General features: G+C 40.2%; 2 protein-coding genes across 2 annotated transcripts; one reads left to right on the forward strand and one right to left on the reverse strand.

The window, feature by feature from the left end:
- Window positions 1-881: 881 nt before the first annotated feature.
- gnat1 (guanine nucleotide binding protein (G protein), alpha transducing activity polypeptide 1) lies at window positions 882-8,274 on the forward strand. Its single transcript, XM_035382673.1, has 8 exons — window positions 882-987; window positions 5,272-5,314; window positions 5,418-5,559; window positions 5,916-6,073; window positions 6,402-6,530; window positions 6,631-6,760; window positions 7,148-7,301; window positions 8,084-8,274. The coding sequence occupies exons 1-8, from the start codon at window positions 882-884 to the stop codon at window positions 8,272-8,274; spliced, it is 1,053 nt and encodes a 350-aa protein (XP_035238564.1).
- Window positions 8,275-10,708: 2,434 nt separating this feature from the next.
- edem1 (ER degradation enhancer, mannosidase alpha-like 1) lies at window positions 10,709-23,370 on the reverse strand. The gene is made up of 12 exons (XM_035382311.1): window positions 22,381-23,370; window positions 21,501-21,573; window positions 20,733-20,836; window positions 19,192-19,363; window positions 18,605-18,788; window positions 18,070-18,244; window positions 17,734-17,854; window positions 17,430-17,600; window positions 16,262-16,335; window positions 15,732-15,828; window positions 15,143-15,322; window positions 10,709-14,163 (listed from the first exon to the last, which is right to left on the reverse strand). Exons 1-12 carry the CDS (start codon window positions 22,839-22,841, stop codon window positions 14,074-14,076), a joined length of 1,902 nt encoding a protein of 633 aa, XP_035238202.1. The 5' UTR covers window positions 22,842-23,370; the 3' UTR covers window positions 10,709-14,073.
- Window positions 23,371-25,323: the final 1,953 nt, after the last annotated feature.

Raw genomic sequence — 25,323 nt, forward strand, 5'->3', positions numbered from 1 at the left:
ATGCAGTGCAACTAAAGACTGCACTTCGCAGTTTTGTCTTTAAACAAAAGACTCTGTATGGAGAAATGATCAAAGATCCCCCTCAATATGTTTACCAGTCTTATAAACTGCTATAGAAGATGATTAAGTAGTGTTATCCTTGCCAAGGAAGAGTGCACAAAGTACTGAAAACATAGATGTGATATTTATTTATTCATTGGAAACAATTTAATAATTTATCTTGGTTGATTTCATTGAAACTAAGTAGAATCTTTTCCATGTTTGTAAATCATTTATTTTATAATCTTTGTTGTTCATCTTTATCAAGGGTGTGAATGACTTCGGAGCTTATAATCATTTTATAATAATTAAAGGATATAAAAACATTCTTTGTATGAGCATTTTTATTATTTGCTTTGCTACGTCTAAATAGTATGCAATGCTGTAAAATTTTATTTTATAGATGGCTGCTACACAGAAAAAGATGCAGTGTTATGGTGCTGGGTGATCAGTGTTCTAGTGGTGCATGTGAACAAGGGGAGGGCTAAGCACTTGAGCTGAATTATCATCTCACTGTCAGGCATCTTCCGCTGAGCACAGCAAAGTCTCACTAAATCTAGGGTTAAATCACCTCTGCCATTCCCCATCCTCTACCTCACACTCTCTCTCCTGCCTCCCTCTGTCCTCTGTCCTTGTACCCCATTGGTTGCCTGCAGTCAAGTGACCACGGGGGTGCCCAAAATCCTGTGGAGGGGTGTATGACCCAGTCATTTGCCAGCGTGAAGCGGTTGATGTCCGTACTGCGTCACTGACGCCACAAGGGCCTCTTTGGACACATCGAGTAGCCACTAAGGATCCAAGGTTGCCATTTGCAAGTTAGAGGCCAATCTTGGGGAGCCAGGATGGGAGCAGGAGCCAGTGCAGAGGAGAAACACTCCAGGGAACTTGAGAAGAAGCTGAAGGAGGATGCCGACAAGGACGCCAGGACCGTCAAGTTGCTGCTACTGGGTAAAATCCAACTTTTACAGTAGGGAGTAAGTGGAGAGGAGGGGACAGCTGAGGGGTAGAGGTTCAAAGGGCTCCATCTCTCCTCCTGCCACCCCCAGTACTGTTGGCTTTTGTGTTTATCACCACAATATCAAAGCTTGGATTCTGTACTCTGCTAAATGTCTCTGAGACACTCAAAGCCCCTGTGCTCCATCTTAGGTGTGCAGTGTTGTCATCCTCTATCTGTACTCTAGCTATATGGCTCAAGCAATGATCCAGCAATACTCTGAACCTAAGAGAGTTCATAAGAGTGTTAGCTCAATGAGAGGTTTTGTATGAGAGTATCTTCAATTTTATTTCCTATAGTGCACAATTTCTCACCTTTCCTAAGGATGAGGCAGGTCCAGCCATTTAGAACTTATGTGTTTTTCCTATTGGTGTGGAGTATCAGCCAGTGTCCAGGATTATGTGTGTCTTGTCTGTGTTGCCCATAGATGGGGGTCTTTAGTCCAGGCCTTTTCTCTTCTGACAGTTGCGGTGGTTTTCCCTGCTGACAGTTGCAGTGGTTAGGTACCAACTGGTCACGGCGGTTAAATCCCTATACCACTTATACACATAGCTTACAAGCAGATGAGCTTAGGAACTTTGTTGCAAGTTTCTTCATTTCAGGAAGGAAAGACTGTTTTGGCTCAGGTCATTTTATTAAGGAGAATTGCTGATACGTTAAAGGGTAACATATCGCAAAAGCAGTGTTTTACTGTACCTTTCATCATGGTATGCTTCCTCAAGAGCTGTGCAAAACCAGCACTACAGATGGAGCCTCTATTAACTCTATTAAGTGTCTCTATTAACTGCGCGGAGTGTTGTTAGCACTGAGAGGCAGGTGCGGCTTACACACCTCAGTGGTAGCGAGCAATTCCAAACATGTTGCCCAACCCCCCTGCTAATCCTCCAAATACAAATGTAGCAGAACAGAGGTCTATAGCACCCGCAGCCACAACCTCGTCCAGGCCAACCCTATTATAGTGCTGTTGCTCCCCCCTAATACCTCACAGACATTCACTTAATTAAAGCAGGTGAGTGCAAACATGGGGCTTAGTCTTTAAAAGACCTGGGGACTAAGTGGAGCCGACGCAAGTGGCTTAAGGCTCAGACACCCCAGTTTGGTTTCAGCCCTCTCCTCCCAAACGCACAAAAGACAAGCCAAGAATCCACCGTTTTTTTAAGCATGGCAAGACGAACATGGAAAGAGTAGGAGACTACTACAAATCAGACAGAAATGGCTGACAGAGATTCAGGCCTCATAAACGGTGGTCCTGGACCAGTACCCAGCCTTCCCACAGACTGGTTGGGGATCAGTTCCCAGGCTCTTGAAATTGCCTTCGTTAGAGGAATCACCCATGGCTAAATTGTTTGTCTTGCCTTTTACTGAAATAAAAGAACAGTGAAGTAATGTGTGCCCTCCTTCTGATGAGAAGCAATCAGATGAGCTTAGCTTTATCATTCTCCTGCAGGCAACCCTGACCCACAAATTGAGTGTGCGAAATGACTTAATCCTATAATCAATCCTAATTTAGATTTAAGAGGCCTGTCATATGATGAGAGATGATGAAAAGAGACAGGACCCTCTCCCTAATGCGTTCTCTGTTGATTTCTAACTATGATAATTGTGTAGGTATTTTGTATGCATTTTGCACCCACAACATGTGAAATTTGGTATTTAACATCTCTAACATTTAACATTTAAGAAGAACATGAAATCCAGAGGAAATACCTAATTGGATATCTCAAGGCCTGTATTAAATTATAATTTTTGCTTAACCTTGATTAAAATCCAAATGTCATTTTGGTGATCACTGAACATGTCAATGTGTGATTGCAAAGAAAAACAAAACATTTGCATTATTATGGACAAATGTTGGTTGAACCCTGATCCAAGCATAAATTAATCTTCTATTTAAGTTTGTTTGGTGTGTTCTTTGTAAAAACTCTATGCCAGCATTTAATTTCCCAACAATTCTTTTCTTGAAAACTAAAAAAAAAAAAAAGTTTATAAAGAAATTCCAAATAACATCGAAATGCAGCATACCAAAGGCTTTTCCCTCCAAGAGAATAATCTTAAATATTAACTCAAGTACATAGTACTAATTTACTAATAAATAAAATGATATAAAAGTTATATAATTTATATCATCATATAAAAGTTACATTACAGTATTTGAATGAGCCAGGCACTAGAAAAATGTTGGCCTTTGTGTACCAAGCTGAGAACAGTAACCCAAAGGATTAACTATGCTCAGACCAGGTAAATATGTTGTTAACAGCCCTGGAGGTTATCCCCACCCTTATGGCAGCTCTAAAATAGAGTGGGAGATGTCTGTCACTGAGCGGCATGCGAATGAGTCATTCTCTCCCGTGCTGATCTGCTTCAGGGACACAGTGCTTTACAGTCCTCCCCCCCCCCCCCCAATATCAGCTTCTCCATGTCCACATATGAAGGGCTTAAGACAGAAATAATTAGATCTGTACTTATCACAATCTCTGCAGGGTGTGGATGCTTACTGATCCAAAAGATGGCAGAGCAAGAGAGGGAGATATATATATATATATATATATATAGAGAGAGAGAGAGAGAGAGAGAGAGAGAGATTCACTCACCAGCACTTCTCAAAAATTTAATAGGAAATGTACACCCAGACATCTTAATCTTAATGAGTTAAATGAGGTGCGGACTAACCATGCATAACTGAACAATAGGTTGCCAGCACAATATCTATATTTATTGATTGGATTTATTACTAGTACAGTAAATCAACATTATGCTTAATGTTACTAGAGAAATATTGCATGTGCGTTTCTTGTTTTCTTGTTCCCTGTATTCCCTATGAGATCGAGAACTCCAGTCAAATAGGGACATTATTCTCTGATCTGAAAGAAAGGCTTGGCAGTCATGTTGCTGGGAACCAGGCCACAGTTGAAGTTGATGTGTAACACAATAAAATGTTCCTAATACTTTCCTTACGCATCCAAAAAGTACGCAGCAATAAAAATAATGGATATTTTCACAGTGGTTTAGTAAAGCTTAATCAAATGCTAAGTCATGGGAGGGGCTGTTTTCACAGCTTTCCTTTTGGTAAGAGTCAAGCTTAAATATGTATGCACCTAGCCTCTATATATAATCCTCTCAGGTTCAGAAAGGTATCACCAAACAGGTTTTCCTTATGGTAGTGCAGATAAAAAAGACCACACTGCCATCTGTTGACCGCTAAATGTACTTGCCATTGAATGTTCATTCCTATAATATAAAGTTGTGGTTTATTACATTATGTGTAATGTGAAGGGACACCAGTTTGTAGGCTATAGGGCACGTGATCCAAAATGATTTCAACTTGCATTACCATCTGAATCCCTGTGGTGTCAGCGTATTCATTGGATTATCGCCTAATTATGTATCTGAATAATTATACAATTATGGATTATGAAACCTTTAAAAAAAGCAATTAATATCTGCTGGTATGCACTGAAAACATCACATGACGGTGTGGAAAGATTGCTGTTAATCATCGTCTGCACTGAATTAGTGCGAATCGATGTAGATCGCTGAGGAGGTAATAGTGTGGTAATTGTCTAACAAGAACACTCTATCTGCCTCTTTCTGATGGAAGACTGAATTGTAGGCGAGTCTAGATAAACTGGTGTCCCAGGTTATGTGTTTTACATTACACCATTACACATCAACTGCTCACAGAATATTGAAGTGTACAGTTACTGACTATATACGGGTACTTCAAAAGAGGAAAACAAATTGTGGAAACCAGTGGCTTAATTTTGTCCTATGAACATAGGGGTTCTTATAAACCTCAGTGTTCAGTGCTACCATGTACTGTAATATCGCTTATTAAGCCTGCTGTTCTTTAACATCAAGTCAGTCATCTAATTTATATTACAGAACAATGACATGTCCTCATCTGGCCTTTTATGTTAGCTAGCCATTATTCTCCCAGTGCAGCAGATAAAATTCATATTACTGGCTGAGGCCTTTCCTTCATCCTTTTTTGACAGCTGGTTTTGTGTCCTTGATTCAATGTACACATTCACAGATACTTCATTGAAATGCTAATTCTGAATTTGGATTGTTGCTGTGATCATTATGCCAGTGATATCCCATTGTTCAACCATTTATAACTTACTTTTAGTTTGGAGTTATTCATTTCCTCCTTGCAAATGTTCTCATTGAATTCTGCTTTGCTATGAAACACACTATGACAATGTGGCTGATTTTCCTTTCCTCTTAATTACTTACAGGTGCGGGTGAATCAGGCAAAAGCACAATTGTCAAACAGATGAAGTGAGTACAATAAAAGCTGAAGTTATTAACATTTTAGCATCGGTCTGAAATGTTATATCTCAGCCGAATCACATGGACATTTTGCTTGACCTCTCCCCAACAGAATTATCCACCAAGATGGTTACTCTCTTGAAGAATCCTTGGAGTTCATCGTAATCATTTACAGCAACACCCTACAGTCTATCATGGCTATTGTGCGAGCTATGACTACACTAAACATCGGCTATGGAGACCCGGCCCAGCAGGTACAATGGAGAAACTAGGAAAAAGCCATTATACAACAAATTTTAAAAATTACATCTGACAAAGGGTGTATACCAACATGAATGAGATGTACAACATGAATACTGCGATACAATATTAAAACTCTGGGTCATTTCATTTTAAATCAGGCTAAAAATGGTTGAGGACCTGTCACTTACTGTACTACAGCTATATACATCCCTGTGTGACAACCCTATATGTCCTCTGTTAATATGGAACTTTTTATGTTCCGATTGTGCTGGTGTCCTGAGTGTGTGTATTCCAGCCCTCTACCTGTGTCCAAATTGGTGTCCTATACACATGTTTAGCAGTTCTCTGCCTGTCTCTGTGGTGGTAGGATGATGCCAGAAAGCTGATGCACCTGGCAGACACCATTGAGGAGGGAAGCATGCCAAAGGAGATGGCTGAGATCATTCTGCGTCTCTGGAAGGATTCGGGCATCCAGGCCTGTTTCGACAGGGCCTCCGAATACCAGCTCAATGACTCTGCTGGATAGTGGGTTCACATCCTCCATAATCACCATTCATTTGCTGCCTTTAAACCCAACACTAGTTACCTATATTAGCATTAGCAATGTCATCTATGGTCAGTTCTGGGAGATATATTAATAGGATGGATAGATTAACAGGATATTTTCCCAAATGGGGAAATTTGTCGTACAACAGTGATGGTAAATATAACTTAAAAAGTTGTTTGACTTGCTTCAGCCTCCCTCTTTACCAATAATCCATCTATACTGTAGGCTTATCTCACTCCCTCATCTCTGTCTCTCAGTAACACATGGCAGCTTGGCCTTACCCCCTCTCCTCTCTTTCTCTGTGAGCTATCTGAATGACTTGGAGAGGCTGATCCAGCCAGGCTACGTCCCCACTGAGCAGGACGTGCTGCGATCAAGAGTCAAGACCACTGGTATCATTGAGACCCAGTTCTCCTTCAAGGATCTCAACTTCAGGTGAGTCCAAACTCCAAAAGCCAGCCTAGGTCCTCATCCACACAGGCCAGGCCCAAACACCCAAACGGGTCTCTCCAGCCCTGTCTCGTCCTCTTCACAGGATGTTCGACGTGGGTGGCCAGCGCTCAGAGAGGAAGAAGTGGATCCACTGCTTTGAAGGCGTGACCTGTATCATATTCATCGCTGCTCTGAGTGCATACGACATGGTGCTGGTGGAGGATGATGAAGTGGTGAGAGACCCTGGCTGTCACTGGGGAGCATTAGCTGTGGCAGTATTGCAGAGTGGCTGGTCATAGCAACACTATGGAGTACAGAGGTCAGATCAGGGCAGAAATGCCAGTTCCTGTCCTCATGGGCTACAGTGCCTGTTGCTTTTGGTTTTGCTTAGTGCTTAATTATTTGACGTCTGTAATTGATGTCACCTCACCTGGAACCCCAGGTCTAAATTAACTGATCACTGAAAGATACCTTTAATGATAGTAATCTATGACTTGTTATGGATATTTAATGTGTTCCTCTATACACTTACACATCCAGTATGTAACCTCCTTTCACACATAAGAACACACACACATTCCATCTCCTTCTAACCCTGTCTTCACACTTTTCTCCTAAAGAACCGAATGCACGAGAGTCTCCACCTCTTCAACAGCATCTGCAACCACCGCTACTTTGCCGCCACCTCAATCGTACTCTTCCTCAACAAGAAAGATGTCTTCATCGAGAAGATCAAGAAGGCTCACCTCAGCATGTGCTTTCCTGACTATGATGGTGAGATTTGGGCATGGAAGAAATTCATGATGGAACATGTGTGTGCAGGGGGGTTCCGGCGTCCATGCCAGCCAATCAGGGCCTGATCAGGAGGCACAAAGAGGAAGGAGATGGTAGATGATGAACACTGGGAACCCAGTTAACATGTTTAGCATGTGTTATTAAGCTGTGGTGGCCTCACAACAATGTCCATACGATGTTCTGTTTGGCCACTTTGAAGACACAATGAACTCAGTCAAGATTGGGACCGTTTGTGTTATAATTATACTACTCAGAGGCCTTGCTGAGGTATGGTAATACCTCATATATATGAGGTAAAATAAAATCCTTTATAATTGTATTTTAAAAAATGCAAGATGTATATGCTGTTCTGCATAAGACCATCTGCAAAATGCCTAAACTGTACTGAAATGTAATATCCATTGTATTTTAAGAAGTAGAAGCAATACAAGAGAACATCTGAACTTTGATCATGTTCCAATTTCAAAAACATACAATAGTTCCGCAGACAGCTGGCCTAAATCGAAAGAAAACAAATACTTGCAGAGCATTTTAAGGTAAGGTAGTATTCAGGTGGCTGTGGCAGCAATTCAATTTTACTACATACTAAAATATGAAAGTATGGCTTTCATTTGTAAATGAAAAAAATATAGTGTCATATTTCATTTGTTCCATATATCAAAATTACAGAAAACATGCATCAAATGAATGTAAAAACATGATGTTTTCGATGCAGTAAAAATTCATTTGTTTGTTGGGGATGTGATTTCCCCCACCCCCAGGCCCCAACACCTATGAGGATGCCGGTAATTACATCAAGCTGCAGTTCTTGGACCTCAACTTGCGACGAGACATCAAAGAAATCTACTCCCATATGACGTGTGCCACAGATACAGAGAACGTCAAGTTTGTGTTTGACGCCGTCACCGACATCATCATCAAGGAAAACCTCAAGGACTGCGGTCTCTTCTAAGAAGGTGAGGTGAACCCCTTTGGCCTTGCTTGTGTTGGTATTCTGTTGTGACAACTTCCTGTTTGCACTTACAAGTGACCCCTTTACACAAATCAACTAGAAGAGGAAACACTTGCACAGGCTTTTGGCAGTGCATGAGCTGAAACACAACAGGGCTAATTAAGCTGCCACTGCTAATTACCCTCTCAATTATAAGGGTATGCTAACTCGGTAAAATGAACAAACTCACTCCACTAAATCGGAGCATGTGTTCGGTGTGTTTGGCAAAGCTTTTTGGCAGCTGAGTATACAAATAAGTGTGGGAAAAAAGGTGTGGAAATAATCATACTGCTACCACCCAGGAACGCAACCCTCCCAAGCATTTGTATTCTTCAGTTTGGTTGAAATGAAATATGTACAATAATATAATGATTTAAAAAATCTGCTATAAAATGATATGCACCACAAGTTGTCTGCACAAGGGGTGGTAACATAGTGGCATTTAAAACAGATATCAAGCTACGCGTAGCACAGTTTTGGCTCTTAGGCAACAGTGTAGTATAATGGCTAAGGAACTGGTCTTGTAACTTAGCTATTTTTACTATTACAAACCTTGTCTCCACTTGTAATTTTAAAGGTCAACATTCTTATCGACCACTTCTGTCTCTTCTCCAGGTTTGACCTCCCAAACCTTTAACCCCTTTCCACCTCTCCTCTTTTCCCACTCTGAGGGGACATTCAGCTCTTATTGAAGAATGAAGAACACATCCCTGTCCAAAGCACTGCTTCAGCAGAAGAAACAACATGGACATTATTGTTAATCAGGGAACCCAACCCTAAAGAATTTCTTCACTCTGATTCCAAGCACAATTAATCTATAGATACTTTGACATCAAATAGTAAATTGCAGGAAATTATATCCAAGATTTGAGCAAATTTAGCTCAACATGAATGAACTGGGGGGAAAATTAAACCATGAAAAATGTCCCTATAGTCTTATCACAGCTGACATTAAATATAGGCTGTTGCAGATTCTTAAGAGATTCTTAAAGAGAATAGGTTTTCCTTAGCAGTATCATGCAAACTGTAGTTGTAACATCTGAGCTGCTGTAAGCTGGAGAAGAATATCTGATGTACCCAAAATTCAGATATATGCAAGGCTGTTTAATGAGAGAATTATGTTGGCCTCAACTTTCCACTATGTATCCAGTGATAATGGGACCTGAAAATAGTTTAACCTGACAGCTGTATTTGTTTTGTACCACCTGCATATGCACTTCAATTTCATAAGATATTGCAAACAGACTAAAAGGCAGAAAAATTCATCAGTAAAGCATGCTTTAAAAAAATCTTAGTGTTGAAATATGATGCAAATTGGCTTCAAGCCAGACTTCACATATAACAATGTAGTATGAGTACAGATGGGCTAAATCTGTAATTTAACAGGTACAAAAATATGTTGGAAGGGAGCCCATAATTTTGCCATGGTATACAGTTCTGGTGTTTATATACTTATAACACAGATCGCTGAATGGAAAAGTTAAAAGACTAATTAGAGAGAACAAAAAAAAAAAAAAAATCCAGTTAGTCTAGCCTAGCGTGCATGTCGAACACAACGGTTGAACGATTGAAGTAGTTATGATTAATCCCATGCATGCTTACTAACCAACAAGTTGTCTACATTGGAAGCACTTTAGACAATGCATTGTACAGACATGTTGGCAAAACACAGAATGAAACTTGGTTAATTAAAGCTTACAGTAGCAAAGCTATCTTCTTTGCGGTTCTCTCCTTACATTTCTGTTCCAATAAGCATTTGTTTTTCCCATCAACAGAAACACCACAAATGGACTAAACTGAGGAAGTGTTCATATTTTACTTCAGAGAACATTTCCGACTCATTTTCACACCACCGTTTAGGAAATGTGACTTATCTGAAGCATTACAACTTATGCTGTGAAGATGTTGGTTATGTGCAGTGTAATTTAGAATGGTGTTTTAATTGTGTAGCAGTCCAGCCAAACATTAATGTTTCAATACATTTATATTTAACCATTCTGAAGGCTACACAAGACACAATGTTAAAAATAGATTCATAGTATTTAAATCCATTTAAAAAACAGAAGTTGCCAGTACATGAAAAAAACTGACCTACCCTGTTATAATTTTGACAAAACATTCTATGATGGGTCTTCATAAAAGCTGTATAACTCCATAACCACTAAATATAAGCATTTATTAATTTAAGTCGTTAGCTGCATACAGGCATATGGTGTGCATCACTTGGAACATCGTGAGCAGTGACGCAACATACTATATTCCTATTGATTTATTGACATAAGCATCTATTCATGTTTATGTAGTGCCATTAGTAAAAAGTGTAACCAAATCCTCAGTGTCCTTTCTACTTGCAACATGCATGCATGCACACACAAATTCCAAAGTCAATTCAAGATCGTTTCCAACGGTTTATTAAAGAACAATGTGGAAGTCACATTCTTTCCAATCTTGCAGGCTTCAAAAAAAAAAGGCTTCTTTCACAATAATAAACACCACATACACTCATTCTGTAAAGACTCTCTTATCAGGGAATGGCACATTTGGTGAAGTGATACCACCTGCATTTCAGGTCTGAGAAAAAAGCACCGGCTCTTCGTGCATTGTGAAGATATTCTATGGCATTTCACATACATATGTAGACAACCAAAAAAGAACAGAGTTTTCATGGGTTCAGAGCAGGCGATGCTGATGATATTCTTTAAAAAGTGCAACTCTTTTTAAACCCGAAGGACACCACAAAAAGTGATAAAATTAATGGAAATCTATGTGAACCCCACGTCCACCCACCAAATCACTAAAGCTGAACAATTAGCTAACTGATTGGCAATGACGAAACGGTTTTCCTTGCGGTTGGGTTTTTTTTTTTTTTTTAAGAAAGTGGAAACATATAAAAAAATAAGGGAACTTCCCAAAAAGTATATGTTCCCATTCAACTCTGGTGCTTCTGGACCAGACAGAGGGGTACACGTAATCTCCTTTTACAAGGTGTCTACCTTGCCTTGATGCCAAAAAAATACAGTGGCTGCTGAAGATTTACATCAGCGCTCAGTTCCACTATGATTCATTCCTACAATGCAGCTATACACTGGAAATGAACTGTGCATCCCAAAGCTAAATGGCTCACCAGCTGCGGAAAGATTAAATGGTTCATTTGCCATAGACACCAGGGAGAATCCTAGCGCCGAGACCACAACAAAAGCAGAGGCGCGGTTTGGGTTGGAAATTGACGGTCTTTTCACTGTTTTGAGCAAAAAATACACCTGACATGATTAAACCTACAGTAGAGGTAGTACCAGAACCTTAAACATATGCATACACCAATATTACAATGCATTAGAAGAATAGTACTATAGTATATGCCTAATATGTACATAACCCATTCTGCTATACCATGATATAATATGAGCCAGGCATACAGAGAAACAAAACCTGTGGAATCCCCCTAAGCATGTGGATTTGATTCTGAACATCAAACAGATCTAAAAGATCAACGCAAGAGACAGACCCAAGACAACAGAGGCAACCATATGTCAAGCAAGTCAATCTGCTCGGGTACAACAGAAAAAGAGGAACTTGATGACAATTTGTCAATCCCTGAGTTTCCTTTCCCTAGTCTAAGAATATTAGCCTGTTAGCACCTTTAACAAGCTGGAAGTGTTATCTATACATGTATGCATGATGTTTCAGAGTGTCAAGGTCAGACAAATATTGCAATACACAGACTACTCAAATAACAAAGTGGTCATTGTTTCAAACAAAATATACGAATTTACCCTTAGGTATACGACTCTGTTTGTGGCATTTTGCAAAAAAAGGTCACTTGTTCTGGGGAACGTCCTTAAAACTTCAGGAAAAGAATTATTATTTCATGGATATGCAACCACGAAAAACAAATATATCATAATAAAATTACTTTCTCATAAAGGCCTGTGGCTATGGTTATGACAAAACATTATCTGTGTCCATGGAAACAGAATGTCTTTTCTGCTCAACTCATGGAGGATATGAAACAGTTTTAGGGGAAGATGTCATATTCAGTGCAGAAGTTGAAATACACATCACAGCATTTGGAGGGTTCTCCTTTGAACATAATTGGATGTTGCTAAATGAAATCATGAGTCAAAGTCATTGCAAGAAGCTAAAGGCACAGAAAAGGTTTGTTTCTGCGCATGGAATTGCATTTCAGATATTCAATAGCAAAATGCTTCTGTCTTTTGCTTGTCCAACAGTCTTGCTGCATGACCACCAAGGCATAGATTTTTTTTTACATTCAAAATATTAAGCAACAAACACATGAATGCACTTTAATGAGAGAATGGAAGTTATCAAATTGCAAAATACAGACAGCCTGGAAGACAATAGGATGACTTTACAGCCAATGCACACTGCATTGCTGACCACAAAACGGAACCTCTCTTCTCCCTATTTGGCATTTAGCATCATGCAGAGTCACCAGGACCACAGGTCCCTCAAAGAACAGGCTCCTGATAAAACAACAAAAACTACACACTTCAATAAGCTTTCGAAAATAAATTAAAATGGTGTTGGTCTGGCAAGGAGACTATTTGTTTAGAATGTGCAATAAAACTCACTTTAATTTCCCAGTTGCCGTGGCTTATGAATGACCACTTCATCATGTTAAAGAACAGCCCAGGCTATTTTATAAACTGAGTATATACATGGACTGTGTTCAACACTGCCCACGATCAGACTGATCAGTGGTAAGGACTGCACTACAAAAGACACTGCATAGGACTTAAATTAAGTGTCTTTTATCCCCTCATAGAGCAGCTGACAAGTATAACTTCACCAAAGCACACTACATTGCATTTACTAATTTTACATGAATTCAGTTTTCATTTATTTCAATAGATTCCACTCCAAAACATACCTGTGATTGACTGGGCTGTTGCAATACCTTCAGGTTGAGGGCAATTAAGAAGCAAAGCTCCAGGAACAGTTTAGGAAATACCAGATTTCAAGAAAAAAAACAAAAAACAATTATAGCAATCATAGCAATTTATGGGACAAACATACATTTTAAAGTAAGGGTGCTTCTTCTACTGTCAATTTGTTATAACTGAATCAATTCTTAAAAAAGACTACCGCATAACATGAGCATGTTCATCCTGTAAAGCATGACAATCTTTCTCTCTTGTTGAAATATTGTCAGCTGTGCTAGTGACAGCCACCTCTCTGATGTAGGATGAGTCCAAGCTCTCCCATGTCTTCATTCTCTCACCCACAATAAAACACCGCATCCCAAAAGTGAAACCTGAACACAGACAGCCCTATCCAGCCCTGAGCACAGTTTAACAAAGCCTTAACACTGAAGGTCACACTCTGAGAGTATGGTGGAGAGAAGATTCCAGCAAAGCAGACAGACTTCCCAGTGAAAAAAAACACCTTTCTGCTTTGGAAAAAAAAAAAAAAAACCCAATATGTGACTAAAATAGTGCAGACAGACAATTATACAAAGTAACCTGGAAGTATCTGGTATAATCGGCATAAAATACCTCAAAACTCAACAATTGAAAAAAGTACTTGTTCTCAGAAGCGAAAACCCGTGTTGTTGAATACCTCCAAATCAGCCTTGGTTCCAGGAGGGCGTGGAAGGGGGGTGGAGCTCCGGACTCTTACCCAACAGCAGCGGCGATTGGATGTGGCATGTGTGGGAGGAGAAAGGCCCGCCTCCCAACCTTAAGACCCCACCCCCCTCACCCCCCGGCTCGGTCAATAGTTTCCATTTGGCCGAGGTCGTCAGAGCAGTCCCACCATTTGATCGATCTGTCTCATGTAAACACTTTTCAGGGGCAGGGCGTAACGTCTCTCGTCAGGGATCCTTTCACACTGGAAACAGAGAGGGAAAAAAAGACCATGCTTACAGCTTCCAGCAAGCAGAGAACCTGTTACACTCTGGATTACCTTCACATTATCTTTTCCACTGTGCTACACATTCTGCAAAGCAGAATGAGAAACAGAACAAGAGGGTGCACGCTGGCAGATTTTTCCACCCCTCCAAATGAATTCACATTTATCATAACCAACATATAAGCTCCGTGCACCTACCCCTATTCCCTGACAGGTCTCTGATGGTTACGTAAACATCACATTGACATTACACCTCATTACAACTCCCCCCTCTGGGAATCAATGGTTTTGAGAGTAGTAACCATAATATCCTTCAACACAGGAAAATTGGAGGAAAAGATCTCACTGCTGAGCCAGCGTACACTGCTGTCTGGTTTATAAAGGCAGTTACCTTGGAGCTGTGTGCGGCACCCATTGAAAATCATTACAATTAGCCACTTACTAGTGCTAATGTGAACATAACTACACCATTTTCTCCTGGTCTCGCTAATTTGCACCAGCTGCGGAGAGTCGCAGAAAAGCAGTTCTGCTATTCTGGTTTATTTAGCTGATGAGCTGCCGAATTATGGAAGCAGAAGTGAATATGCGAAAATGACCGGGGGGAAAAATGGCTTTGAGTGTAGAATGTGGCGTGATATTGAAGATGCATGATAAATGATTATAGCCATTTACAATGAATGGGAGTAGGACTGGCAAAAATTTTGCAAGCAATTAAAATACATTATCATAGCTGATCAGTTCATACTAGTTAGGACACAATGAGACAAATCACATTGTTGAAAGCAAAGTGGGGAATAGTGATGCTCTACAAAGCAAAAAAACATGATTGGCCCAAAACTGTTAAACTGACAGCTTTCATGTTCCAGTCATCATTGGGTTCAAGAAACCTCACACTCTAATCATTGCTGAAAAGTGTTCCAATCGCACAACACTGCCCCCAGTGGCGGGATGGTCTTACGTTGCTGGTGTTGGCAGGAGGCTGGGCTCTGTCCTGGTCTGAAAGCACGGCCTCCTCGCAGGGCAGCATGTCCTTCCACTGCTTCTCGCGGAAACGCTTGTCTATTGGCACTACATGGCCCTCCGTAGTGAAGATGTATTTGTTCTCAGACTTGTGCAAGGGGTTGTCCTCATCAAACAGCTGGGTGCAGGGAGGTTACAAAAAGTTAGCCGGTCATCTTAGTCACAACATTCCCCGACTTATTCCCTCAACAAACGTCAACAGTGTTCTTTGCTTTCTAAACATAAAACCGAGACAAATCTCAGCTTGCTAGTACTGGCACTGGCACTAGCATTGCTACTATTAAGAACTACCTTCAATGTACAAATAACCTTTATGTGCACATAAAACTACCTTTTATGTTTTCCAGAAACAAGTCTACTGTTGACTACTGAAAGAAGAAGAAACAATTTGGTTCTGTAACAAAATGATACTGACAAAAAAGATGAATCTTATAACAACTCGATTTATGAGAAATATGGGGGATGAAAAAGGGTTAAAGATGCACTGCTGTGGGCACTGAGGGAAGAGGATGGCGATGAGCACGTACCAGATACAAGTATTTACAGGTCTCGCTGAGGAAGAAGCTCTCCATGCGGTCCTCTTTGGACTTGTCTACCACATGATGGAGGGTGGCATACCCACACCTGTAATAAGGGGGCAGACTTGAGCCTGAGATCTGCATTGTCACACCACAGGTCTAGAACAATGCATGGGCAGTATACCTTTGCAATGAAACTTTTGGAGTATGAAGTATATTCCTAAACCACCACTCAAAAGTATATAGTATGTAATACTGGAAGATGATTTGTCCAACATAACTTGTTGGAGCACATTTCATTTTTTTTATACTTCACACCAAACTGTGTCGTAGCTAGTTACTCTCACATTACTAAATGTGCCACTGTGTAGTGTGGATGGAGTGGATTCCGTTGGCACCGCAGTTTCCTGAACTGCACCTGTCTGACCTAGATTGTCTATTTTACTTTTCTTCAGTTTTGCACACAGTTTTGTATTGACTGTTTTGTACTGAGTGGGGTAAAACTGTTGTTTCCCTGGATTCCATTAAGCTCAACTTACCTGACTTTGGTATACTTCTCAATACTTTCAAGAATATCCATTCCTACATGCAGATAAAAGGGGTTCTTGGTTGCCTAAGAGACAATATAAACAAGATTCAAGCTCACAAACAGACCCATACAGACATAAATTCATGAAAGGAAAACCTGTATTTAAATAAAAAAAATCCAACACCAATAACACCATTGATTATTATGGTCCACAAACAACAATGTGCAGACTGTTCATTACCTTATCCAGGACTGCTTACTCATAGACATACAGCAAGGTGATGATTACACACAAGATAATTCAGGCCAAGTGCAGTGCTCACAACATTCTGCAGTTGTTGGGATCCAAAATGAGCAGACTCCATTACAGAAGGCAGCACCCTACAAGAATCATCACCATTATCATTCTAAACTGTAGAATCTGCTGATGATACTCAAATCAACTTAAACTCTGCCCCTAATATCTCTGTGTCTATTGCATGTTTGAATATCCATCATGAGGAGGCTGCATGGATGAAGCTTCATCTGCTACGAGTTAACAGTGGAAAAACAGTTAACTGTTGGTTCAAATCCTGCAGTCTGGTATACCTCAAGTAACTATTGGTGGTAAGATCATTCCTCTCTCCCTCTTCTTTCATTTCTAACCTTGGTTAAAATTTGACCCAACTCTGAAGGAGACTTTGCATTTGTTTTTAATATGACTGTCAAACTTCAAACATCTAAGGAGCACTGCAATGCTTTGCCCCACTCTCAATCTCTCAGATGCTGAAAAGCTCATCCTTGTCTTTTTCTCCTCAGGACTGCATTAACCACAATGCCTTTTGCACAAAAGCCTTCTGTAAACTATCCAAAATTCTGCAGCCTTGACACGACACAAACACAAAAAGTTCTCCCTTATTCTGAAAACCCTTCACTGGATCCCTGTACAGTAGAGAATCAACTTCAAAGTACTGCTCTCATTTAAATCCATACATCATAATGCCCCTGTCTACCTGCAATACCTGCTCCAGGTTCATTTTCTGTTTTACAGCAAGGATACAATATTCAGTACAAAGGTACAATAGGCATCACACCCAGAATCCCGGCCTGTAACCTGGCTACAATTACAGTTCCTCAAACACACCTCTACTGGGATACCCCACATTCTGAATAAATCTCGTTTGTGGGGTACACTCTACCTGGTAGAGCAGATAGGTAGACTCCACCAGCTCGGGTCTCAGGGGGTAGAACAGGACATCTGGCGCCTGGAGCTGCCAGTTGTACCTCTCGGGGAGAGCCCCGAAGCGCTTCCAGATGGCATAGTAGAAGGCGTGCAGGCAAATGGCGTTCTCCACATCTCCCATCAGTACCTGAGGTTCCAGAGGCGGCAATTGTATGATTCAGGCACTTAAAATATTACAATATCCAATATGACTTGTGCTTATTGAATTCTCTATCAGAAAAGGGTGGTCACATGACAAGGGGAGCAGTGCAGCATTGTACCTGAAGCCCTGGAAAGAAGGCCTGCAGAGAGTCGATCCAGGTGTTCATGATCTGCCCGTTGAACATGTTTACGTTGACATAGAGCGGAGGATCCCCTTCCCCTTCATTACACTCCTCCCGCCTGCATTTTCACACAGAAACAGCACAACATATCCCAGAATTACTTAACTCACACCTGTACTGAACAGCATTCAGAGCACCTAACATGCTCCTCAAACCCCAAAATGCACAAACTAACTAAAAGACAGCCAGCACTGATCACATGTCTGGTGAAGTGCCATTTCCACAACTGATATTCTCTGCATGGATTTACTAAAGTCACTGGTTTCAGCATACCCTCTTCTCAGATGGTTCTGAATGCTCTCATAGGCAGCATTGAACATTGTGTAGTCTTCCTTCTCTCCAAACAGGATGTAGGACTTGAGCAGGTACTCATAAAAGGAGTCCATTCCCGCCCCTAGTCCACTCTGCTTGCCCACCCACTGGCCGGTCTGGATGTTGACTACATTTCCTGGGAACCAAAAAAGAAAGCCTGATAAGTAAGACTGAAAAGCAACCAATCACCATGGCAGTAATCATTCCGGTCATAAGAATCATAAAATGTGGAATGAATCTTTAACAATGCAAGAAGAAATTCTTGGAACAAACAAGGTTACTGACATTAGTGCAGTTTCAATAAAAACAACAATTATTAGTATTATTATTCATTTATTTATTATGGAACACTTTTCATAAAAAGAAGCAAGCACCTCAAAGTGTTTGACAGTGGGGAAAAATTAACCATAAAGAAAGAAGGGTAAAATATATGCAAAATTGAATAAACAGATAATATTTTATCAGCTGTACCCAAATTAACCATGGCTGGACCCACCTAGCAGGCCCGTCTCATTGCTCCTCAAGCTCCACAGGGCCCTGACAGCCCGTCGGGCCACCCATTCGAATGTGGAGTCTCCAATGAGACGGCTAAGAATACCAAACTCCACCAGCAAGGAGCCAGCCCCGGCCGTGCAGGTCTCGTTAATGCTGTCCGGGGGAACACCACTCTTCAGGTTAACCTGGGGAAACAAGCAAGCCAGCAGCCTCTGAGTAACAACCACTTATTATACAGTGGTGACATCACACAGCAGCATAATTGTGGAACTCTATCTTTTGCAACAGGGGCCATTCTATACTCCCTTTACCCTGGGGGATGGGATGTGTTCATCTTATCCTGGTGTAGGGAATGTGTTCATTTTACCCTGGTGTAGGGAATGTGTTCATTTTACCCTGGTGTAGGGGATGTATTGACCTTACCATGGGGTAGGGGTGAGTTGATCTTACCTTGGGGTAGGGGATGTGTCAGTCTTACCCTGGTGTAGGGGCATGTTGATCTTACCCTGGTGTAGGGGATGTGTTGACTTTACCCTGGTGTAAGGGATGTGTTAGTCTTACCCTGGTGTAGGGGTGTATAGATCTTACCCTGGGGTAGGGGATGCCTGTGCTGGTGTTCTCAAAGGCGGGCAGCAGTCGGACGGCTAAGTCATGTGCCAGATGCAAGAGCTCATTGTCGTAATCCTCCAGGCCCACATTTCCAAATGGCTGCTTGGAGTCGGTAAGGAGGATGTGAGCAGAGATGAGGCCGCCCAGGATCCTGGAGAGAAAGTGAGAGGGTAATGAGGCGCAGAGAAATTGCTACTAGTCCACGGTTAGGCCTCAAAGACAAAGAAGCACTCACTGAGCACTCTTCAACACAGCCGTCTCAAGCAATCATCCTAAATACCATGTTACACCACGTCTGGTTCCACTTGGCTGTAAACGTTCTTTCCATGTTATCAACTATAACTACAAACGCTCATTTTGCCATAATTTGTGTGGTTGCTTCTGCAACACACTAATTCTTGCATACTTATTCTTCTTCTTTGTTTTATTTTCTTTCTGCCTAACATCCTTCATGCTTCTCCTCCTGAAGCTAGACATGCCATTCCAATTTTATAATATTCACCTTGCTTGTTAATATTATTACTATGTGACGACGTAATAATAATAATAGTTTCATGAGATTTTTTTCCCCTTTAATCCCTGGGAGCTGTAGCTAGAAATGTTGAGGTGCGACAAGCAGGGGTGGGAGTATGTCTCTCTGTGGGCAGGGCCAAAGGGTGTTATGATTTTCAAGATGTTTTCATAACATCGCTACTGTTGAGAAAGTTGCCTACAGCAAACTTCTTAATATTATTATTAAGATTGTATTATACAATTTTCTTTTTGCCTAAATTTCTGAACAGTGGAACCTCTACAGCTTTTAAGTTAGACATGCCATTCCAACTTCAAACATTTTATTTTGAGTGATCTGCCATTTCTGTACACCAATAAATGGCTTATTCAACATTTAATCCGGGTGCTTTTTTCTGAATGTCTAGAAGTGAAAAAAGGCACAATTTGATGACAATATGCCAGTCTACAAAATCTCATTAGTTGGTAATGGTAATACAATTACACTGGCGAAGTTTTAAGATGCTACAGATCAAAATTTTTCATCTGGTTACAGCTAAACAACTACTGAAGCAACCCACACAAGTTTAGTCATAAACTTTACATTCTAATTCTGTGATTGGCCTATAATCACATGTACCTCAGTCTTTAGTGTTGCATATGATTTTGTACAGATCATTGAATGATCATTATTCTGCTTTGTTTTCCTCCCTGTAAAGCACTGCTATACACTTTTTTGTATAATTGCTGGGCAAAATCCCAAACTGGGTCTAAAACTGGATACACTTACACCTGCAAACGGCTAGTTTGCAATTGCTTTGGGACTTAACTAAGATGTTAACTAAGATGATAGTTCTTATTGAGGCTGCATTTCTGCATAACCTGTACTGCCAGTGGCACAGCCTTTCGGAAGTCAATACAGCTGAGAAACTACTACTTGTAGCCTAACTCCTGGTTCATGAAAACTACCTGACCTCAAAGCTACTCTCAAACAAAACCAGAAAGAAGGATGTGCTTAAACAGAGCCATACCTTATGTTTGCCTCAAACACTTGGACGGTGGAGTCTTTGTCAAAGGACACAGTGTCGATCACCAACTTCACAGCTCTGTGAAATTCGGACACGTTCCCCAGGACCTAAAGACCGACACAATACAGTGGGCAAGTCAGGCTGTTAATACAAAAGAAAGAAATACTCACAAGTGAAAATGAACAAGTGAATAAGAAAAATTAAGCACTTTTGCAATGCAAGTTTAAGAAGAGCTGTTATCAGACCTTACTGCATAAATTTGACTACAGTTATTACAATTCTTGACAACAGTGTAATCTTTTGTGGATGTTTGCAGAAAATTAAATAGTGTCTCATAAATCATACAAAAATTAAACATTACATATGTCTACACTCCAATATGGAGGACAGCAATGTGAGAGAGAACCTGTCAACCAGTTTAATGACCTAAAGCTACGAACAGTGTGACAATGGATAAGGCAGTGTGATGAGGCCACATCAAAGAGACAGGATGGAGGAACACCTGCCTCGTTGTACTGGATGTGTCAGAAAGGAAAATACCCGTTACCTACTCTACGCTTTCACCGCAAGCACCTCGGGCATGTAGTAAGTGCAGTTATTTGAATCGTCTGATGATATTCTTATTACAGTCAATTAGCAGATTCTCACCATCTCGAACACCTTCTGGGTTGTTAATCACGCATGTTAAAACAGAAACACCTTTGGCAATGTAGTCCAATTTCAGACGTCATAACAGTGGATGACGAAAAACAGAAATCTCAGAGACCTTACCAACAGAGTGTCAAGAGTGTCAATGAGGGTCAGAGAATAGTTTCCCAAGACATCATTGATGTTGATGTTTGACCTGTAACAAGAAGACCGACTCAATTAAATGACTTAACTTGTTTTTTCCCTAATCGCGAGTTCATAGCGCACAGGAAACAGATTTACAAGTTCAAGAAAGTACATAAGATTTTTTTTCAGACATCCAAAAGCTATCAAGATATAACTAAACCACAATAATACTCAGCAGGCCTAACTGATCGTTCATATACAGCACACGCATACAAAGAAATCAGAAAATAGGCAATCACATAACGGCATCCAATAGTACAATATTTAATAATTACGATTATGTTTTTTTAAATGAAATTTAGCCACCCATCCGATTAGCATGGAAGCCTATATCCAGCCACAGTTCTAACGTCAATATGGGCCGAGACAGACGGTAAGACAGAAAGTTACCGTACCGACATAGCTTTTCAATAAAACGGTGAATTAACCATTAAATAGGCCACGTGCGAATATTCATCGTAGAGCCATACTGCTCTTTGACTTGTAAAGATAAATGGTAGAGAGTAACCCGTGGACTAAGTTAGGTTAGCTAGGTAGGTAACCAATTGGCGGGATCGCAATTTTACATAAATATTTACGATTAAATCATTCCTTAAGTCACTAATTGACGTTACTAGATGCTTATAGTAGCCTAATTTTATGCCAAGCGAAATAAATAAATTAACCATTCATTACAAGTTCAACGAATGCAGATATCGGAATAGTTAGTTTTACATTTACCCCGAACATGGCAAACTTATAACATTAATCAGCAAGCTATATACTGCGGTTTTCTATAAAAAATAAAGACTGACAACATTGTCAATGAAAAACTTACGGGTTGAGGACATCCGGTCCTCTTCCTTGGCAGTCAATGGGGTTGAGCTCGTCCTCTGGAAACGCGTATTTCATGTAGTTTTCATATCCGAAATAAAACATCTCCTTGGCCATACCCCTCATCTTTGACTTCAAATTATCTGGAAAAGAACCGTACTTCCTCGCATACTCGTCCCTGCCATCCTCCAGAAGGCTGAGATAGGACTTAGGTGAGTTTCCAGTGTTTTTGGAGCAGGTGCTGTGGTCTAAGTTTCCATTCCTATGCAATTGGTTTAACCACGTATTAGTCTTAGCGTCTGTCCCGTCGTTCTCTCTGAAGAGCTCTAGTTTGTGCAAATTGAAATTAAATTTTATTGGGAAGTTGAACCCCCAACTAGGTCCCAAACCAAACGTAAGCCATAGAATACAACTGACAACCAGTCTTAACAAGAGAAGACCAACTACTAATGACCTCCATTGCATTTTTGCCCAGACCGGGCCTTAAAAATCATAATTCACGACAAGAACCATGGAAAAGAAAGTTGAATTCCGTCTCTTACAGCTAGCTTGCTACTTCCTTTTACACCACTCAGCCTTCTCAAACTGTTCCTGTCAACAAACCAACCCCTCTCCTATTCTGCGGTCTGATTGGAGTTCATCTTTTACCGTCATTGATCACGAACATACACGCACCAGTCAGCGATTGGCCTTTATCAGTGTCCGTCACAACCCTTTGTGTGGCTTGAGTGTCGTGGCAAGCTCCTCGTTGACTCAGACTCGAACTTTACACCAATAAGACAACCGCAAGTAATGATGCTGTTAACTAATTCATCCTCCTACATCGCTGGCCTCTAAATGAACGCAAAATGCTTTCTTCACATTTTCAACAGAGGATGTTACGTTCCAGCTGTCACCATTTTGTAGATTCTTGTTCAGAGCGCGCCGTCTGTTGGTAGCAATATATCGATCTATTGCAGTGGTTCCCAAACTATTTACTATTTACCCTCTTAAGCCACATTGTGTCACAAATAGCTCTGCATGCCATCCAGAATAAAATTCCTGTGTTTATATTGTGCTATATTGCAAACCATTACATAAAAAGAGGCACATTTTTGATTAAATGAGAGACTGAGGTTAATCAGTAGGCTCATAATTAGGTTGTTGAACACCTGTTTAATTTCTTTTCCAATTGTCTCCTTAAACTTACACACACATTGCAGATTTGGCTTATTATCATTAACTATGTCTTCCAGATGGTTGGTTTTAGTGGCCATGTGTCCACGTTTTCACCTATTAGGAGCCTAATGATTCACCCCAGTCTTTACTTTGATCAGTTAAAAATGATTTACCTTTTTCTAAGTAATTATTTGCAATATTGTAGAATAAGTGTAATGAACATGGGAATGTTAATCTTCATTGCATGCATAGCTATGTCTGACCTAATGTGGTTTAAGAGGGTAAATAATCCCTCTAAACATGAGAACCACCTAATTAAGGAAAATTAATAACTTGTCAAATTCTGAGATAGCAATTGTTGTTGAAATGAAAACCAGCATACACTGGAGGGTAGGGGTCAGGGGGCTGGAGTTTAGGAACTTATTCTATTTAGGATCTATTAGGATCTATTTTAACTATATCGCTATTGGTTTATCTATTTATATTTTTATTATTAGTGATCAGAACCATAACTACACATAATATTATGCACATTATGATATATGGTTTGCTTAATGGTCCATTTTCATCAATAGACAAACATGTTCTGTTTATGCTTATAAAACTTTTATATTTTATATAAAATTTGTGTTTATGGAAAAACTACCATAGACTGATGTATTATTGAAAAACTGCAGCCCTTCTGGGCAGCGTGCCAAAATGTGTGGGAAAATTGAGTATTCAAAGACAGAAAATATTTTTAATAATGATGGAAAAATCCCAACTGTAGTCATTTCATTGCACAAAAAGGATGATAAAATAAATTTAAATTTATATTTTCAACTGGGTATGTAATAATTAGTATTTTGATTTCCATAAATACATAATCATTTGAACAGTACCTTCTATAGCACATTTCTTACAATCAGCTTGTTTAAAGTAAATCCTTGCTGCAACTAATTCTTAAATGACACTTTTACTGTAGACTTAGATTTCACCAATATTAAGTGCATATACAATCTTTAAAAGACTAGAATAAGCTTAAATAACACATTTTCAGCAACCAACCAGAAGGCAAGAATTGACAAAAGCAGGCATCCGAATAAAAACATTCACTTATGACTTATGTACAAAGTCTAATTTAATGTCTTGGTTTACACATGCAGTAATGGATTCACAGGGGTAAAACACACCTCTTTGCTCTTTTTCTAACATCAGAATTCAGTATAATGCTGAAGGCAGTAAGGAGACCAACACATACTATAACAGTTGCTGTATTCTTCACCCCTCCCCCAGCCCCAGCCCCAGCCCCACCCCACCGAGCATCCTGGTCCCTCCTCTGAAAATAACATTTTATGAGCATGTGCCTTAAATCCAGTTAGGCACAGAATACAAAGCAAAGAGCAGTCAGACAAAAGTGCTGAATAAAAGAGCATACATTCTACGTGGTGCATAGTCACAACATGCTCACACAAGAACAAACGAGAGTGGCAAATGTGTCATGGTCGACAAGGCAGTGACATCTGTGCATTTTTTCCTTTGACCTGCTAAATGTTAATATCATCATCATGATTACATTAGTCTCCATCCATATGGTCAATAAATAAAACAATAGCATCTGGCTGATACGGAAATGGCTTCATTAAACAGTGGGTCAGTTTAGACGGCCTTAATGAACTTTTCACACTCATTGTAAAACAGAACAAGTCTGGAGTCATCTGATTTAATATGCTGATGACCCAATCTAGATTAGCACTACTGGGGATCAAAATAATAAACTGGCATGTTTGGGACTGCATCAGGTACTTTC

This window comes from Anguilla anguilla, chromosome 11 (genome assembly GCF_013347855.1).
Source record: "Anguilla anguilla isolate fAngAng1 chromosome 11, fAngAng1.pri, whole genome shotgun sequence".
Taxonomy (NCBI): Eukaryota; Metazoa; Chordata; class Actinopteri; order Anguilliformes; family Anguillidae; genus Anguilla; species Anguilla anguilla.

Coding starts and splice junctions, on each gene's coding strand:
- edem1 (XM_035382311.1), bottom strand. CDS start 22,841: ATGCAATGGAGGTCATTAGTAGTTGGTCTTCTCTTGTTAAGACTGGTT. Junction 16,336..17,429: donor CTACCTATCTGCTCTACCAG/GTAGAGTGTACC, acceptor ATTGTCTCTTAG/GCAACCAAGAACCCCTTTTA. Junction 14,164..15,142: donor CTCCTGCCAACACCAGCAAC/GTAAGACCATCC, acceptor CTCTGTTTCCAG/TGTGAAAGGATCCCTGACGA.
- gnat1 (XM_035382673.1), top strand. CDS start 882: ATGGGAGCAGGAGCCAGTGCAGAGGAGAAACACTCCAGGGAACTTGAG. Junction 5,315..5,417: donor ACAATTGTCAAACAGATGAA/GTGAGTACAATA, acceptor TCTCCCCAACAG/AATTATCCACCAAGATGGTT. Junction 6,074..6,401: donor CTCAATGACTCTGCTGGATA/GTGGGTTCACAT, acceptor TTTCTCTGTGAG/CTATCTGAATGACTTGGAGA.